This window comes from Polyodon spathula, chromosome 7 (assembly GCF_017654505.1).
Source record: "Polyodon spathula isolate WHYD16114869_AA chromosome 7, ASM1765450v1, whole genome shotgun sequence".
NCBI lineage: Eukaryota > Metazoa > Chordata > Actinopteri > Acipenseriformes > Polyodontidae > Polyodon > Polyodon spathula.
This window is the reverse complement of record NC_054540.1, coordinates 8,405,412-8,424,378: the sequence shown is the minus strand read 5'-3', so window position 1 is coordinate 8,424,378 and position 18,967 is coordinate 8,405,412. Positions and strand designations below refer to the sequence as shown.

General features: G+C 33.9%; 1 protein-coding gene across 1 annotated transcript; it reads right to left on the bottom strand.

Moving 5' to 3' along the window:
• Positions 1-5,223: 5,223 nt before the first annotated feature.
• LOC121318107 (chemokine-like protein TAFA-2) lies at positions 5,224-17,880 on the bottom strand. Its single transcript, XM_041254413.1, has 4 exons — positions 17,688-17,880; positions 13,145-13,297; positions 9,617-9,741; positions 5,224-7,538 (listed from the first exon to the last, which is right to left on the bottom strand). The coding sequence occupies exons 1-4, from the start codon at positions 17,791-17,793 to the stop codon at positions 7,527-7,529; spliced, it is 396 nt and encodes a 131-aa protein (XP_041110347.1). The 5' UTR covers positions 17,794-17,880; the 3' UTR covers positions 5,224-7,526.
• Between the last annotated feature and the right edge of the window lie 1,087 nt (positions 17,881-18,967).

The following is an 18,967-nucleotide window of genomic DNA, read 5'->3' as shown; positions in this document are numbered from 1 at the left end:
AATGTAAATGAGGGCTGGGCTGATTTCCTAGTTCTTTAAATAGTAGTTTTCAGAACAGTGTAAACACAGTTTTCTGAAACATATCAGAAGATTATGTAAAAACAAAAAAGTGTAGTTTTGGAAACTAATATCAATTTAATAGAAAGTATTCTGGATTCTGTATCTTCCCCTCCTTTACAATTACTTCAACCACACTACTAAAATAATGTTGAAACCACACGAATGCTATTCATTTCAGTCACAATCACACTTTCGAAACATGATAACACATTTTGCTCAGTGCTTTACTTGTATTAATTACATCTGTCATCTTGTTTTAATTACCTTGTTTTATTTACCTCTATCATCTTATTGGTGGATGGTCACAGCAGATTAATTCATTAAAGATGTATTAAACAAAGGTGGAGTCTATTCTGAATGTTTATACCTGGTTTATACCACTGTAAGAGCAAACTTGCAAAATTACTTATTTTGTGATGTATTTCTTATTTACGCTACGTAAATAATGTGTGTTCAACACATGTTGAAAACGGGACTGTCATTACACAATCCAGCTTTAATTACTGCTAAAAATAAAGAATACTATACCAAACCAAGACGTGATAAACTAAACCTGCTATAGTCAGGTCTTACAGTGTTCTTGATGTTCACACTAGTACCACAAACTGTGTGAGGACATTCTCTTTGTTAGACTGTTCATTGATAACCACAAGTATTTGATGTGTAGTTGCCAACAAAAACTTCTGAAATAGCTGCCACATCTTGTTACACTGATTCTCCCACATACAGAAAAAACTGCATATCATTCATCACTGAAATATCAAGCCGAAAAGCAGATTAAGTATAGCTACCAGTATACTACAACTTAAGCAATCAAAATGATTATTTACAAGTACACGTGTAATTAATGCTACATAGTTAATATGTACTTATCCCTTGTAGAAAATATATAGCATAGTGAAGTCGAAAACCTCCAGAAATAATCAAAGGAGTTGGGTTTTCCAAATTATTGTTTATATGGTTCAATGTATCTCCAGAGTGTATAAGATATTTGGTGCTTTGTCTGACAAGAGATAAGAAGACAGTGAATCACAAAGTAGTTTGGCAGCGACACAGACAATCACTCCTTCAAATGATCAAAGCCAACAGACGTCAGTTCATAGCTCTGCAGAAACGTGTTGTGCTGACCCCTGATTAAAAGAAAAGAGAAGAACCATCTCACCCAATTCAATAGGTAGAGATTGACTACACTGAGAACAGAAGGCTCCTACTAATGACATGCCACCATTCATTTCAAAGCATACAACTGAAAGGAAAGGCCTTTACCAAATGATTTCCAAAGGCAATGTAGTGGTACGGGTGCCTTATTAAGGGACACCGGCAGCAGAAAGGTAGCTATAAAGATTTGGCTATTGAGACTATTGTGGTAGCATATTATTTTTCGGGGTCTTTGAAAACAGACTTAAACTTAGAATATAGGCTCTACCCTGACTTACTTAAACGACATAGCAGCTAGTCAAATTAACTCACATATGACTTGAGTAACCATTATGTTACATAAAATAAAATAAAAACAAACATTTCTTTCACATTCCAAAACTTTGTGAAATGGCTGGACTTACTTACAAAACAAAAAACAAAATACTTGCAGGCGTTTTCATAAAGGAGCCAAAAGCTTTTTACTCACAATACAATTAGACGCTAAGCTGGTGACCAGCAAATGTTGGGAATTGGAACAGAAGGCGTACAAAAAAAGTTCAGATTTACAAAAATTGATTGACTTTAGAAATGTCTAAGATACTTTGAATTAACTTTTTTTTCTAGGACCTGCATAACCAGTAGTAGGTTCTTGTACTGGTCTAATCAGCTGAAAACCAGCAAACTCCAACTCTGACCATTGCTTGTTATTGCTGGAATTTCCAAAGAAAAAAAATAAAATGCAAAGTTTCTCTTGCGACATTATTAATGTGATATTAGTTCTACAAGGAGTTTTAGCTTGTTTAAACATGTGTCAGATTACATTATTGCTGGAAAGTTATCCACAAAAGGCCACAGATTTGAAACAATATACCCCAAAACAGATGGCATGTGTACATTTTGACAGTGTAAGTCTGCCTCTGATCTGAAAGGTGATTTGAAGTCAGCTCAGGAAGAGACATTGGAAATACTTTTTTCATAGTTCTGCTGGGAACAGATTTTCCTGTAAAATATGTCTCGCTGTTAGACAATAAGAAATTAAAAACATAATTTTGATGGTGAAGCAGTAACGAAGCAGTTTTACAGCTCACAATGAATTGGGTGTGATTAATCTATCCCGATATGTTCAGGGTCAGGCTGAAGGAACTCAGGTGATAGTAGGATGGGAATGACACAACTGTTTTACTATCAAACTGATACAGGTTTAAGAGTTAATGGATCACATTAGTGCATGTGCACAGCCAGTGGTACTGGTAAAGATGGATGTAGGCTTAATATTCTGTGTAAATAATAGTACACTGAAAGTTCTCTACTCCCTCCTGATGACTGATGACACCTTACTGCTGCAAAACACTTTCAACTTTTGTCCAGGCTAGTAGCAGGTGAGAAAAGATTAAACTCTCTTCAAAGACCACCTTAACTAATCTGATGACATTAGTCCTGGCTGACCTTCAGTGGATTCCCTGTTTGGTGTATCTGGATGACTTTGCAATTGATGTTCCAGGAACATCTGTTTCAGCTGGATGAATTACAGTAAGCTACAGGATACCAGACTGAAGGTGAAACCATACAAGCATAAGCTAATTGCTCATATTAAAGAGGAAATAACCAAAAATGATACCATTTATGGCCTACTGTAAACCCCAGAACATTGCAGTCAGACGTTTCTTCGGCCTGGTATCTTATTATAAGCAGTTTATGGACAATTTTGCCACTATGACATCATCTGACTGAGGAGGTAGCTTTTTAATTCTTCTAAGATGTTTAAAACACCAAAACTAAAATCACATGGATTCTGTCCCTTACAATTTGACCCATCATAAATCACATATACGGGGTTCAAATTGCAAGAAATCTTATATGAACATTATTAGCAGAGTTTATAGGTATTAGCTGGCATGGGTGGTACTTCTTAACATTTTGCCAAGTGAGCCTTTGGATCTCCTGAGCTGTGTGGAGAATTGCTGTGGTGAGGAAAAAATAATTGGACGTTCCAAATCAGGGGTAAAATAATTGGCATAAAAAAAGAAACAAGACTTCGTTTATCAATGAAGCACTAAATTAAGAAAAGTAATTAACAATAAAAAAGTAATTACTGTCTGAATCAAATACACTAACTGAATTCAATGCTATTGATATGTTATTCTTTTGATGGATGGCCTACAAATACAGAGGCAAAGTATTGTACGTTTATTTAGCAGGCTTAGCTGCACCACTATATAAAACTCAAGTCAAGGCAGTCATCAATAGACCTTTCATTTCACACAGCAATATGTGTAAAGCTGAGGCCCCTCTTCCCAAGACGATGTCGCTTGATAAGCTCAAAGCTGCTGATTTTCATTGTAATTCACGGTGTAGTTTCGTTCTTATCTTTCATACACATTTCATGTTACAACAAATCATTGTAACACTTTGACCTCCCTTTGCTTTTCCGACCAGAGTTCCCAAAGGCTTTTGTACTTGGTTCACTTCTTTTTCTTATTTTTATTAATGATATGCCTCCAGTATTTTCTTCTAATTATTTTGCATCGATTTCAATGAACTGACTCCAGATTTACTTCAAAGAGAAAATGTAAATGATCTGTGCTTTTTGGTTACCACAACCAGTAATGGATTTTAACCTGTCATTTGCCTAGTCAAAATGCCTTATAAAAATTAAATGTGGAATACTGAAACCTAGGTGAAAATCATAGCAAAGTGTAATACTTAATTTAAAGTAAATGTAGATAATGTACTCACATTCTAAAACACTATAGGTAGTTAAGTACAGTAAAAATCATTCATAACTTGTAAACACTTAGATACTAAATTAAACAATCTGTCTACTAGAATTTTTTTTCTCCTCGCTTCAACCATAATAGACTGCAAAATGACCATATAAAATTGACCATGGTAAACTTATGATAAACATAACATGTTTAGGAATGGAAAACATTCTGCTTCTGTTAAGAAAGAGAACAATTTGGGAATGTTTTTTTAAAAAAAACCAAACAAACAAAAAAATACCCTTACTTTATATCACTCCACCAGATCTAGACAGCCTTCAACACCTTTGTAAACATATGGTAATTGCTATTCAGTGGGGCTGTAGTACCCAAAAAAGACTGCATTTGCTAAAAAAAAAAAAAAAAAAAAAAAACCTCAGGGTAAAATGTACTTAAGAAATATTGTTTATCTGAGTATAAGTCAATCATCACTACATCCCTTTTCCAGGGGGGGTGGTATATGTCGTTTTGCAGCAGTCCATAATGTTATAACATTGAGCAATATTACTGAGGTTTCTAGTCTCTGCACAGTTGTTGTAGCAATGCAAATATTATAGACAGCTGAGAAATCATGAATGGGTCAACAGCGTGAAACAGCACTGGGCTCTTTAAAGAGAAGATCATGGGCCAAAGATATCCATACACTTTATTAAAACCATATTGTTTCTGAGAACAACTGAATCTAAGTAAAGCCTCTTTCTTGCCATATTTAAATGTTCACTATCTGCATCTTGCCTGTCCTCATGTCTGGAAGTAGGCGGTTCATCCTTTTTACAGCAATGGTCTGGGTGGTATTTTGTACTGTTCTCTTCTCTTGACTTTGTTCTGATATGGAACTCATTTCTCAGATTGAGTTGTGTGTCTCACTCCCAGCAGACTGCACAGGTAATTCTTGATGTTATTTGGAGGGGGTGGTGACCCAAGAGTATTTTCTTATTTGTTTTTAATATGTATGCAAATATCTACTTGCATTTATTATTCAAACCTTTGGAGTTCTTTTTTGACAGCACATTTATATTTGTAGCTGGAATTAAATAATACTGTGTATTTGTTTTTTTCCCCAACACAACAGATAAAATAAAGCACATATCATACATTAAATAATGTTGCAGGCATATGTTGTTTTTCTTTCTTTTATATCACAATTTTATTCAGCTCTTAGGACAACATTAACTTACTGTAAATAATACATTTTTTTTTTCCAATAGATGGGACAATTGTTTAAATACATTATATTACATTGCAGTTACATCTTCTTTTTAGACAAAGATATTTATTTATATATATTTTTTTATTATTGAAACAAAAATATTCCAAAAGCATGATTTTGAATTGTATGCGTACTTTAAGCTTTAAACAAGACAGGCTAGGTTTAAAAAAAGTTGAAGTGTTAAGTAAACTTTCCATATACTGTACGTACTGCAACAAACTGGCTTAGCGAGTAGCCTTCAACTCTCATCGTTCAGTAAAATTAATTTAATAAAAAATGAATAATTTGATATTCCAATCATTTAAAAATTACAGTAGTTGAGATAAATGTGGATAATTTTGTTCAGCTCTGGATATGTTTTCTTCAATGTTGGTGCAAGAGCTTTTGATGTCAGATATACTCTAACCTAAAAAGGTACAACAGCAAATGCCTTGACTGTGGTTTATTGGGTTCACAATGAATACAAATACATTTTGATGAGAGTGGCAGGATTCAAAAAAATATGTAACATCACTGCAGTACATCTGTCAGAAGAAGTAACAAAAGCGTGTGATATATATATTAGGCATTACAAAAAAAAAAACTTCATCAGCACCATTTATAATGAATGCCTGGTGCTAAAAAAAAATAATAGATTAGAGGGCTCTCATAAATGCTAACATATTTCTGCAGATCCTTGCCAGACCAAATTATACTATAATAAATTAAATGTTAAAGAAATAATGTATCATGTCAGAATTATTAGTCACAAATATTTAAAGTAGTGTTTTACCCCAAAGTTTAAAACTGTGTTGCTGGAATTTTCACAATGTAATTGAATGGGCAACTGAGTAGACTAGGCCTGTCACACTGAAATTTCCTTATTGCTTCACTTCATGTCTCAGAAGCCTGCATGAAACACATTTAGTGGAAAAACAAAATGGTTCTGACTACCCTGTCTTCTTTTAGCTTCTACCAGGAATATGTGTCTGAAATAATGTTACATTGGGTTTATAGGAGGTTTAATTGGTTTCATGTATAGTATTCATTTGGTGTTTCCTGTTTATTTAAAATAAGTATTTAATCTGACTTCACTTGTATTAGAATGAGTTCTGTGCTTTTATTTTTAAACTAAAATGCTTTTTTAGCATTCTTAAAATGCCAAAAGTTATACCATCACTAAACACTAAATAGCTTATGTTCAGAAACATAAATGCATCATGGAAATGTCAATGCTGTTTGTTGCTGTTTACGAGAAGTTGGCATCTCTATTTTTAACCTAATTTACTAGAAATGGACCAGCATTGCACAAGATTTACAAGGTATGGAACTGATAAGAGATAAAAAGACCATTTAAAAACTCACAGGTGATTTCACAGATCCTGATTAGCACGAATCTGGGAATACCTTACTTAAGGCATTATTAGGTAGTCCAAGACTTGTGAATGGGGTCTGTGAAGCCAGTGGTTTATTTAAAAAAAAATGAGCTAACACATTAAATTAAAGATTTTCAAAATGCAATACTTGCTCCACTTTTGAATCGGAAGGCTGCACATACTAAATATTGATATTTGTATGATATAAATAACACCCTAGCACCCAAAAGGTTAAAGAGAGGAACTCATCATGAAAAAAAACTGAAATAAAAGAAAAAAAATGTTACCAGCATTTATAAACGTCCTAAGGATATACTGTGTCTGCTTAGTCTTGAGCAATTCTGTCAACCTCACTTCCAGTACATCAATATTTTGTATATCATTTACATATATTTAGGCATAGCCTGTCAACAGTTATCACTACTGAACATTATCGTCTTCATATAACAAAGACAATCCCACGGTATTTAAAAAAGCCTTTTGAAGCAAATAAACCTGTTCATCTTTTATTGTGACAAAGAACATTTTCTAAAGGAAACTTGAGTGTATTTAGTCTTACCAGTTAAAACACGAAGAGAATGGTTATTTTGTTTTTTAATACCATTATCCTTGGTATTCCAGCTCATGGCAGAGATGACTGTTTCATATCAGCATGTTCGGTTGCAAAAGAGCACATATGTTCCCTTCCTACTTATGAGTGCCAGTTAAGTTGCAGAAAATATTTTTTTTTGTTTTTTTTTTTTAAGAGAAGAGCTGTTTGCTGTTTACTGTACAGCAGGTCTTTATATATGAAAATCTCTTCTAGCAGTCCTTGTTTGTTTTGTGCTATTCTTCTGTTTTCCAAATGTAGGCAAATTTCTTCATTAAAACGTCAAAGTTATGAGAACCCATTTTTATGCACAAAAAAAAAAAAAAAAAAAAACACAGCTTCCGAGGAACCACAGCAGGTTAGGAGTGAGTTCAAAATCGTAGGATGCTGATTGCCATTCAGATCTTGAACTATCGAGCTACCTATAAAGAAATAGATAATACCAGTATTAACATTTTCAGTTCAAATGAATACATATAGGAGCTAAATATCTCTATATTGTAGAGATCCTGGGGGGCAGGGGTAACCCTATTAAAATACTAATTCTAGGGATGATTAGTCATGGCAGTCTCTGTATTTCGAGATTTAGTTTCCAGCCTGTACTTGTTGGGACCCCCTTACATGTAGCATATAGTAATTCATTGTTTACTGTTTTGAATATAAACATGTATCACTCCTTTACGGAATTTAGCTGACATTTGGTATTTAAAAAATGTAAAACACAGCATTTTTTATAATCACTCTGTTGTGTAATTGTTGTGCTGCGTGAGAATAAAGCCAGCCCCTGACCCGGGCAAGTAGTTTTAACTCCTGCTTGTGGATACCAGCGGACAATACAAATGCATTGTGTTGTAGTGTTCAAATTACTCCTGTCACACTTGCTGCGCAACTCAGATTTGATTCTGCTGAGCTTTTTTTTTTTTTCTAAATAAATTCTTGATGGTATGCACAGGTTCCATTAAAACTAATTTGCAATGCAGGTTTCATTCAGCTCCAACTTCATTGAACTGCATCTAACAAAACCAAAGAAACATATTACATAAGTGCAAACACAAGTGATCCATTGCATTTGGAATAATTGGGTTTTCATTTGGGAAACTGAGGTAGAGATGAAACAGATTAAATGGGTTCAATGTAAAATAACTGGTCTCATTCATCAACAGAAACAGTTACTTCTTTCTAATGTGTTGTTTTATATATCTCCCTTTCTGTAGAAAAAATGAGCAATAACTGAGAGGTTAAGGTTTTGGAGAATTATCATTCTTTAGTTTGTGAGTAAATTTCCATTTTTATCTTCATACTGTCTGCAGTTCTAAGCTTACATGCTTTGCTGAAGGTTAAGTGGCATGTCAGAAAGATATCCTATTGATTTATGGCTGCCTGTGAAACCCAACAAGTGCAGCTCCCCCCTCCCAACACCACTGGTACATTTTCATTGGTTATTCCAGTACTTCTCAAAGGTAATATCCTAGGCTTTACAGAGGTACAATAAAAATCAGTACCACACATCATCATTCTTATTTGTCTTATCTGTACTTTCACGCCTAGTTTCTCCAACTTTACTTTCTTCTACTGTATATTTTGATTCTGTGTTTTATAGTTATAGATTATATATGATACCATAATTTTAATTAAAAGTAAATCATAACGTGTAAATCTAGATACTACATCTATACTGATTAGAATTTCAAAAAAAGGTTGACAGATACTATCCTAGTTGGGCTAAGCATAAACCTGAATTACTTTTTGGATTTGCTTTATTCCACGCACTCAAAATTTCCAAGCAATTTCACTGATTAGAACTCCAATCCAAACCTAAAAATCAAATCCTCTGCATGTAGTTGAAAATAAACAAAAAATATTATATACAAGATATTCTCCTACATTATTTAAAGGTCCTTGGCAACTAATACTTAGCAACAAGCCTTTCAAAAAAGTGATGTCAGACATTAAGATACCATATCTCTATAAAATCTGTCAATTTCTATGACAGGAGAGATGATTGCCACTGTAGGCATGTTTTTGATAATTACTGTACACCAGGGAACATAGAGTACCTGAATCACTCAGTACTAATCAAGGTCAACAATTTATGCCTGATTTGATGATAATTTGGCTTGATCAAAACCCGTTTTCCTGCCATCTGGGCTCTTCCAGTACCGGAACTGAACTTATAGTTTAATCATAGGCAAGATCCAGTTACTCTTTGTTTGGCATAAGGAACTTTTTTTTTTTTTTAAGTTATAGAATTTCTCTTATAAAGATAGATTACATTTTCAGCCGTGTCACTGACTGATTCAATAACGCCTGTTTTATGGTAGGCATGCAGTTTTATCTGGAAAACAAGGGGTCATCATTTGATGTTGTTGTTTGAAACAGTGACCTACAAGTTTTAGATTTATAACTTTTTATATAGTTTCTCAAACATTTATAGTCCAACATTGTATGTGGAATTTAATAGTAAGTTCTGTAAAGGGACTACATTTCAGGGTGAACATACCTTAGTTGTTTTTACTTTATTCCCCGAAGCACAGCTCCAGCCTTTGAGATCTGGGAGGACTTTACATTCCTCTCCATCCATACACGGATGCATCTGACACCACCATTTCTGCTCCACAATTGAGGCTAATATGGAAACACAAAGTCAATGTATCATTTATATAACTTTGGACATCAAAATCGTTGTTATGTTTTCAACATGCAGAAATTGCAGGTTGTTCACACAGCATTATCAAGGTATGACATACTACTAATAAAATGTGCCAAAGCCAGTAGGTTAACTACCTACTATTTCAGATTGATCTAATTAGTCAACAGCATTAACATCTGTCATCTTTTATCCATTGGTTCAAAATAAGTTTATACAGTGGAGATGCTGAGTGTATATTTTCTTCCAAGTTGCAAATTTCAGTTGAATTTCTAGTATATACATTTTTCTATATGTTCAATATTTATAATAACTACAACCCTTAAAGCTGTCAAAAAGATACTCAATTGAAGATGACTGAAGTAATCTTGTACATACTGTACATACATTATTAAAATGTCAGCATCATATTGAAGGGTAACCAAAAACAATGACATCATAGATTATATAAATCATTATGCATACAATTACTATAGATAATGAATGACTCACGAATCACAATTTCTAAAGCATTTAGTTTAGACGATATCCTTCTCAGCTTGCTTTGTTTTCTCTCCGCAGGGTTTCCAGTTAGGCCTCTTAGCTTAATCACCTCTACAATCCTTGCAAATATAACATGTAAACACGCCTTCATAAATATTGAGCTTCTTACTCTTTAATTCATATTCATTTGATGCCGTACCAATGAAGATCTTTATTCTATTAGCCCAACATGAAGGTCAAACTCTGAGCTTTCAAGGCCAAATATCTAGGTTTCCGTTTTGAACGAACCAATTGGACAAGTATGTTTTTGGCACACGTTCTTAGTCTTGCAGACCTACACTTATTTTTACAGTTACCTTCTTAACAACATTTAAGAAATCATCAAATAAAAAATCTGTTAAACTAAAATTTTGATTATTAACCCCTTGCTGTCCTATGTCGGATCAGGTCCGACAATACAATTTTCCCTTTCCAGTCTAATGTCGGACCCTGTCCGACATCATCAAAAAGACGTAAAGCACAGGTCTCTAGTCGTTTTTTTTCCAGAAAAAGCCGAGAAAACCTTTCAATGGCCGAGTGAGACTAAGAGGAGCAGAACAAAGCCAAAAAAAAAAGGGCCGTATCTGATAGCCCCATGCAGCATAGAGATAATAAGGACAGAAACAAAGGAGATAGCTCCTTCGGCATCCAGCACTCAAAGAATATCAAGGGCATTTTCAGAGTTTCTTGAGATGTTACAGTAATAAAATAATAACTTGGATCGCATTATTGAGGAGTTTGGTGATAAAACGAGTGATCAGGAGAGGATTTATCAATAGCACATCTATAAAGAGGTATGTGAAAAATACAACAAACAAGGGATGGGGCTTGGCTGAAGATATAGTACTGAGAGTCCTTTTGCAATTCTGTTTTACTCTGAAAAAAAATATTTTAAACAGCGCGTGTAGAGTAAATAGCACATGTGAAAATATATTGGACCTGACACACCTGACAAGTGCTGAATAAATGGACTGCAAAGAGTTAAGTTTTGAAATAATACAGTCACATGTGTGGAGCAGCTGGCTGGAGTTGAGAGGAGCCACAAGGTCAAAAATGAAACAATTATAGTGCCTAATTTACCACTTGCCGGAATGGAATGTAGCACTAAATATTATTAATATTAATAATGACTACTTTGGCACATATTCAAGGCTATCTCCAAAGAGTATACGGGAATCCTTTCTAAGATGAAGCCTCTTTTAGTTTTGTATACATCATAGAAACCAGCCCATCTCCAAATACAATCATGGCAGATCCTAAGGATTTGTATTATTGACAGAAAAGTCAACCTCTTGATCTTTAGAGAAAGAAAAAAGGACCTGTGCAATATTTCTTCAAATATCTAGCATACATAGACCCCATTAAAATGTGTAACTTCTTTTATTACTTTTATTTCAGTAGTTCAATCTTGTTTAGTTTACCATAACCTTTTACAGCACAGGTCTGTTTACCAGGAGTGTTGAAGCTGACTAACAGTCAGTCAATGATGCCTCTTTAAGAGGGTGAACTATCACAGTGAAGTAAAAAGCTCCTGAGTTTATTTTAAGTACATGGTCTATGGTATCTTGAAGGTATAGGTTTCAATGTGGCCACTATTAGATTAAAGAATAAATTACTTAAAATCCTTAGTTTTTGTTTTTTATGTCTTCCTACCTTTTTAAGTGATTTTTATTGCAATTGCCTAACTGCTGTGTTTTTTTTGGTTTGTTTTTTTTTTTTCCAGGGGCTGCTCTTCAGTTGTACTTGACTGCCAGATCAACCAAAGTGTTATTTAAAAAAGCTACAACACCATCTAGTGCACAGCTGTGTATTACCAGCAAAACAAAATTGATCCAAAGTGGAAGATCACAAAATGCTGCTGTCCTCCTTCAGTAAAGACACATTAGCTGATTTATGTTTTATATATCTATGACTCTGTTTAAATAAAATGCCTCTGTTTAAATAAAAACCAAAGAATAAAAAAATGTGCCGTGTTTTTGGTTACAATGTGTATTTAAAAATTGCTCAAAACAGCTGTAGATACGATATAAACTTACCTCAGCGGCATACATGGAGCAATAATCAAGTCTAATTTGATATTGCTAATCTTTTTATGCCACATTATCGTCATAATGTGTTAAATAAAAAAGAAAGCCACTGGTTAATGTACGTCAGAGACTAAAATAGGACCTGACCTCACCCATAGCTATGACTCGGCATGTCAGGGCAATTGCCTCACCAACTCCATAGCACTGGAACATTTTAAAGACTTGTGGGAGATATTGCTTGCACTTCAAGATTTGCCGTCTCTAAAGAGGGTTCTCCCTAGGCAACAACTGAGCTAGTCTGTACTGTAGGCTTTCCAAATAAGCCACTGAGGGTGCATACAGTAAAGCATGTAATGGCCTGGGAACCATAGACTGCATGCATGTAGTCAAACTCATGTAATTTAATAGTAAATAAGCAGAACGGTAAGAATAAGCCACGTTGTCTTTATAAGGCGTTCACCAACAACCTGACAAATTACGCATCGTTTATTCCATGCTTCTACTGTATATCCCAAAGAGATATTTCGCTGGGTAGAAATTGGATAAATTTAATGGATATTAACTGGTGTGTGATAAGAACCCAATTGGTACTATCATTAGTGTGTCCTCATTGACTCTCATTATATTCTGTCTGGGACATTTCAATGTTTTTATAATAAGCAGAGTGTGACATTAACATGGGTTAAATGAACAGAACAGGTTATATATATATATATATATATATATATATATATATATATATATATATATATATATATATATTATTTATCTATTGATTATATATATATATTATTCAATTGTATAAAAGACAACTTTAAAATAAATCCCCTACCATCAACACAGGAAGGGGCGGCACGAGTCGTCCCTGCCACTTGTCCTGGAAAGCAGGAGCACTTTATTGTCTGAGACCTTTCTTCTATCTTGTTCTTGTTGCAACATCTGTGTATTGCCACCACCTCACAGGTTCCTGTTTTGACATGGTGCGCTGTGGAAAAAACAACTATCGAAGTCAAATACTCATTTCAATGCTATTCCCCTGATTAGCATGAGACATGTATTGGTTTTGAAAATGTTTCCCCTCCTATTAGAGGCGGAAACATCAAGTTTTTTGTCCGTAGACCAGAGAGGAAGAGTTCTTGAAAACAATGTATAATTGATTAAGTACTGTGTCTATTATTAAGTACTTATATAATATATATATATATATATATATATATATATATATATATATATATATATATATATATATATATATATATATATATATATATATATATATATATATATATATATATATATATATATATATATATATATATATACCTTAAGGGAACTGTTATGTGCATCATGTTACTTGTTTTATCCTGGAAACTGTAATAAAGCTGGTAAGTGAATTTCCCTGGAACTATCCATGTCTGTGTCTTCCCTGGCCTCAGACTGATCCTGAACTGGAACCCTGCTGATGAGATCAGAACACTGCAGGGAATCTTTCTGCCAAGGGTCTTTTCTCCTCCAGTCCACTACATTACACAGCACTACTAAACTGCCTACTCACTGCTCTGCAGCTAGATAAAACTAAAGCTAATTCTAGAGTGTGTCTTGGATCGTCTTTCTTCATGCGTGGCTTGCCTGGAATTTTTTTTTTTTTTTTTTTTTTTTTTTTTTTTTACCTAAAATAATAAATGACTCCTTCACATTAGAAATACTCTCTTTTGTTTTTTATCTAGCAGAGGTTTCCCCTTCACTAAAAAAAAAATAAACGACAAAAAAAAACACTTTTAGACACTGATGTCTGAAGCAATTACAGGCCAATTTCTAACTTGGCCTTCCTTGCCTAGACTCTTCTGCAGTTGATCACTTGCACGCTTTCTTAATTCAAGGTGACTCGTTCAAGAAGTTTCATTCTGAGTCTCATCCATTTCAATGTACTGAGGCAGCCCCCTTTAATGAATTCTGACTGAATCATTATCTATTTTAATTTCGTTAGACCTTAGTACGGCCTTTCATACCGTCAGTCAAAGCGTATCTGTCTGAGCCATCTGGAAAATCACATAGGCGCTTCAGCTTATGGTGGTGAATGAAATAGATAGCAACCAGTTCCATTATTTTGTTGTTGTTGTCTACTGTTTTATAAAAATCAATAAAAGTAAAAGTGAAACATTATAGTTGCTAGTGTTTTTTTTTTGTTTGTTTGTTTTTTATTTCGTAATGTTAAAAAAACTGTATTTAATTTAAGACTTAATGCTTTGAAAATATGGCCCTTAATCTTTTGTAATAATTCTGTGTTACTGCTTAGTTAATACTCAACCTTGCCACTGCTTGAAAACAAGCCAGATTAAGAATCCACACTGATTCTTCTTAATTTCTTTCTCAGTCACTTCATTATAATGTACTATTTACCCAACTCACTCCCATCCAGCTGTGGTATCAGCTTGTTTCAATAGCCTATATTTAAATACTTAATACTGTATTTTTTGATAAATTACATTTAATGGACTGGCTGGAATATTAGGTAATTTTATTTTTATATCCTTCAACCCTTTCCAGCATTATAAATGGGTATAAACCCTGTTTCGTATCTTTGTTCAGCTATCCATGCGATATATTAGTGCTTTATAAAAAGAAAAAAGTTAAAGAAATAAAATATCAAAAGAAACAATACTTATTCTAATAGATATTAATATCAATAATGCATTTTACATATTAAAATGTGAATTTATTTTATTTATTCATTCATTCTTTAACCAGGAAGAAACCCCACTGAGAGCGAGGCCTCTTTTACAAGAGTGTCCTGGCAAGATGACCAGAAACAGACAGCAATGATTTCACATCCCACAACATCACTCTAAAAGACAATCCCATTATACAATCAATCTGGGATCAGAAACATTTACACATTTACACATTTCGATAATTCTGTAATGACTATACACAATACACAAAAAATGTTAAACCTTGGCAAAATGAAATGATTAAATCAGTACCCTAATCTTTAGAATTGTACAGCTTTACCATTCTCAGCAAACAGTGTATAGACAATTCCCCAGGGGATGACCTGTAAACTTGATTACAAAGTGAAACCAAAAAATGTCTAGTGTTTGATGTTACAGATATATGAAGGTTCCAAGAACAGGATTAAATGTTAAGCCTTTCCAACTGAAAACTGTCATGAGATAGCTTTGCCTATTGACCCGTCCCATATCTTGAGAAAATCTGAGGTATTTACTTGGACTGAGGTCAAGGATTGCTTCGGAGATCAGATTGGCTATTTTTTGATTCCCTGTATTTTTCCATTTATGTTTAAAAGGTTTTATAAAACACTAAATCCATTCAGAGATATTAGCAAAAATGGATGTTCTTAGAATATGCGACTAGTCTCAGTGTATCAGTTGAGAAGTAATGCTATTATCCTTATCGGATTCCTGTTTGTATCAATTTCCACCCCCTTCAACAAATAAGAGATTTAGGGAAAATCATATTTAAGAATCATACTCATAATGTATGTATATTAAACTGAGATATTTTAGAAATATTATTATCATCAGCAGCAGTTACAATACAAGCAAAATCTTAATGACTCTTGAGCTCAAAGAGGAAAATAAATACCAGGTGCTTGTGCCCGTTTTCTATTATTAGTGGTGCCCTGTCAGTAAACCAGTAATATTATTCATATTTGTAAAAAATAAATAAATAAATAAATGTTAGTGTAGATACAGTAGCTTCATATAGACAGCAGATCAACTCTGAACAAAGTGGAACTGAATTAACTTATTTGTGTTCGTACAAAAAATGCTGGCAATACAGGTAGCATAATACAGGTAGCATAATACAGGTAGCGTAATACAGGTAGTGTAACGTACAGAGAACTATAGACAGACTAATATACATAGCACAACATAGATACTGTAATGTAAATAAAATAATACTTCCAGATTTAGGTTTCTAAAATATTTTGTTATAAGGCAAAACCAGAATAGAGAGATTATTTTGTTTCACTTTTATGTTTCCAATTCAAAAAGTAAGCCACATGATACAAAAACATTAATTTTCAATGTGTCTCTAAAACTAAAAAAAAAAAAGAAAACTGCTGCTTTATACAATAATATCAGCTGCCAACAGGCCTTTAGAAATATGGTAAAAACATTCATTCCCAGATACAATGTATCATTTAAAGAGTATTAGAAGCAGCAGATTCCTTTGCATGCAGCTTTATGTTGTTGTCACTGATTGGCACAACAAGAAAACATAAGTCATTCTTCTCACGCTCTCCAACAAATTAAATATGGCATGCCAGTCTGACTGTCAGTAAAGATAGTCTTACAGAATGAGTTTTGAAGATATATAATTATTCATTCTTTTGCTAATATGGGACTATGATACTAGAAAAAAAAAATGTTTCTATTCTGACCATGACACATTAGTTTCCCTTTATTATACTTCCATACTTCCAAACTCTTATCTGTCTGTTTAACTGTTGTTATTTGTTATTCTAGATGGCTAAATATCTGGGAGCCGTCGCTGTCACATCCAAACTACACTGCACTACTGTTGTCTCCCATTATTGTACTAAATCACCACTTGCACTAGGAGCACTCACTGTTGGTCTTGTGATCGTGTGTGTGTAAAGTTTGTGTCATAATCAGTATTATTATTTCAGGACTGAACCCTGTGGTTTACCTGCGCTATACAAATTGTTGTGTAGAGCCAGGTATTATTATTTAAGGTTCCCAAACAAGCAACCCAGCACAAATAAAAAGCCGTTTTTCACCGTGTTGTTTGCTATTACTGAGCACTGCACCACCTCTACACCTGCACACTGCAAACCACTTTGCCACACTAACTAAATAATAGATTGGATTATATACATGCTTCTCGCATCTAACATGAAATAAATATATCTCTAACAGGTCAGAAAAATGTTTACAGTTAGGAAACTGTATAAATACTGTTAGCATCAATGGGAGATTTCCTTATCATTTTGTTGAGCTAGTATTTACTTATAACAACTGCCCTAAGTATAGCTGTACTAAACTAATAATTTGTTTATTATTTTTTTGTATTGCAAGGAATCAAACATGAAAGCTAAGCTCTACTGCTGTTTAGACCATCACCTATAGAAATATACCTACAATATGGCATTCTGGGTTTCGTTTAAATATTGCCCCGCAGAACCCAAGCACACATCTATAAATCTACATCTTTACACATACAAGTCTGATCTGGTTTCCAAGCTGCATGAGCACACAGCCCTGCTTGCTATGACCAAAGACCGGCCAGAAGACAAATACAAGCAAATCCTGATATTGTTTAGCATCACTAAGTCACATATTATGCAGTTACATGCAGAAAAAGAAAAGCCCAGGGAAATAACTTACCTTTATGGTGGCTTACTGCTGTTACTGATTTCCCCCAAAGGGTTATCACACAGATAACAAGTAGCAGTGTCCTTTGTGTTGCTTTGTGTGTGTATCTCTTACTCATCCTAAAAGTAAAAAAGAAAAGAATATTCTGAATTACAAACAGTTAAAAATCGTGTTTGTGAAGAGATTTGTTTTTCTAAGCTGAACTGTTTCCATAATGACTTTCTGTTATGACTTCCGGATTTCCATACCTTATAGAACCAGATGAAAAACTAAACAGTTAAAACTGAGACAATCTAAATGTACCCAAGGGTAAATGTGAATCTTAGATTTGCTGGTCTGGTCTGATACGGTCCCTTGCCCACATGACAGGGGCTCTTTTAACCCAGAATTACTACTGTAGAGATGGATGTGTCTAATTACCTTAGAACCTTATCAACATTCAGCTGGATGCTTTTCTGAAAAGGGAAATGACTGGCATTAGTCCCAGGGGAGAGCCTCTATTACTCCAAACCAGCAGGTGTGAATTTGATTTGTATTAGATTGCACTGGAAACAACAAATGGTATACTGTTAGATACAGTATGTTGTTTTTTAAGATCCCAATCTGAAATGAAACTACAACAGCTTAGTGTTTGGTCCAGTTGAACATTTTCTATTTTTTTTCTTCCCCTGGTTATTTTTGTTTTCTTCCTTATGGCTCTTAATTTAAGAGGTGGATTCAATTTAAATTCCAAGGTAGGATAAATGTTTGTATTAAAATAAAACTCCACAAAGCCTCCCAATTGTTTGGTATTAAAATTAAAATTCAAGAAGCCACACGGGGGATTGTGTAACTTTTGTAACACAGTGAATTGGGGGGTTATTTTAATGTGGTGTGCAAATATATTCAATCAAGCATTGTAGAACCTGCAGGTGATAACACGGGTCCTTTTTTTAAAGGCATCTTCAAAGTTGCTCTTAAATATCATGCTTGAAGATTCATGTTTAAAATTGAGATTTTACTACAAATTCTGTAAGTTTTACAAATGCTTCATTGTTGAGTGACTTCAAGTTTATAATTAACTTTTCTTTAAGGAACAGTTAGTACAGTTTGCATCATGAATAATAATCTAATCAGAAACAATAGAGTATCATAAAAAAAAACACATATACAAATATATTAAACTAGGACTATATTAAATATTAGGAAAATGTAGTTGATATAAAATATCCCATAATTATAATACAACATGTCCTCCCAACAACCTCCCACAAAACCAGATACACATACTGTAGTGATGATGCTTCAGTTTA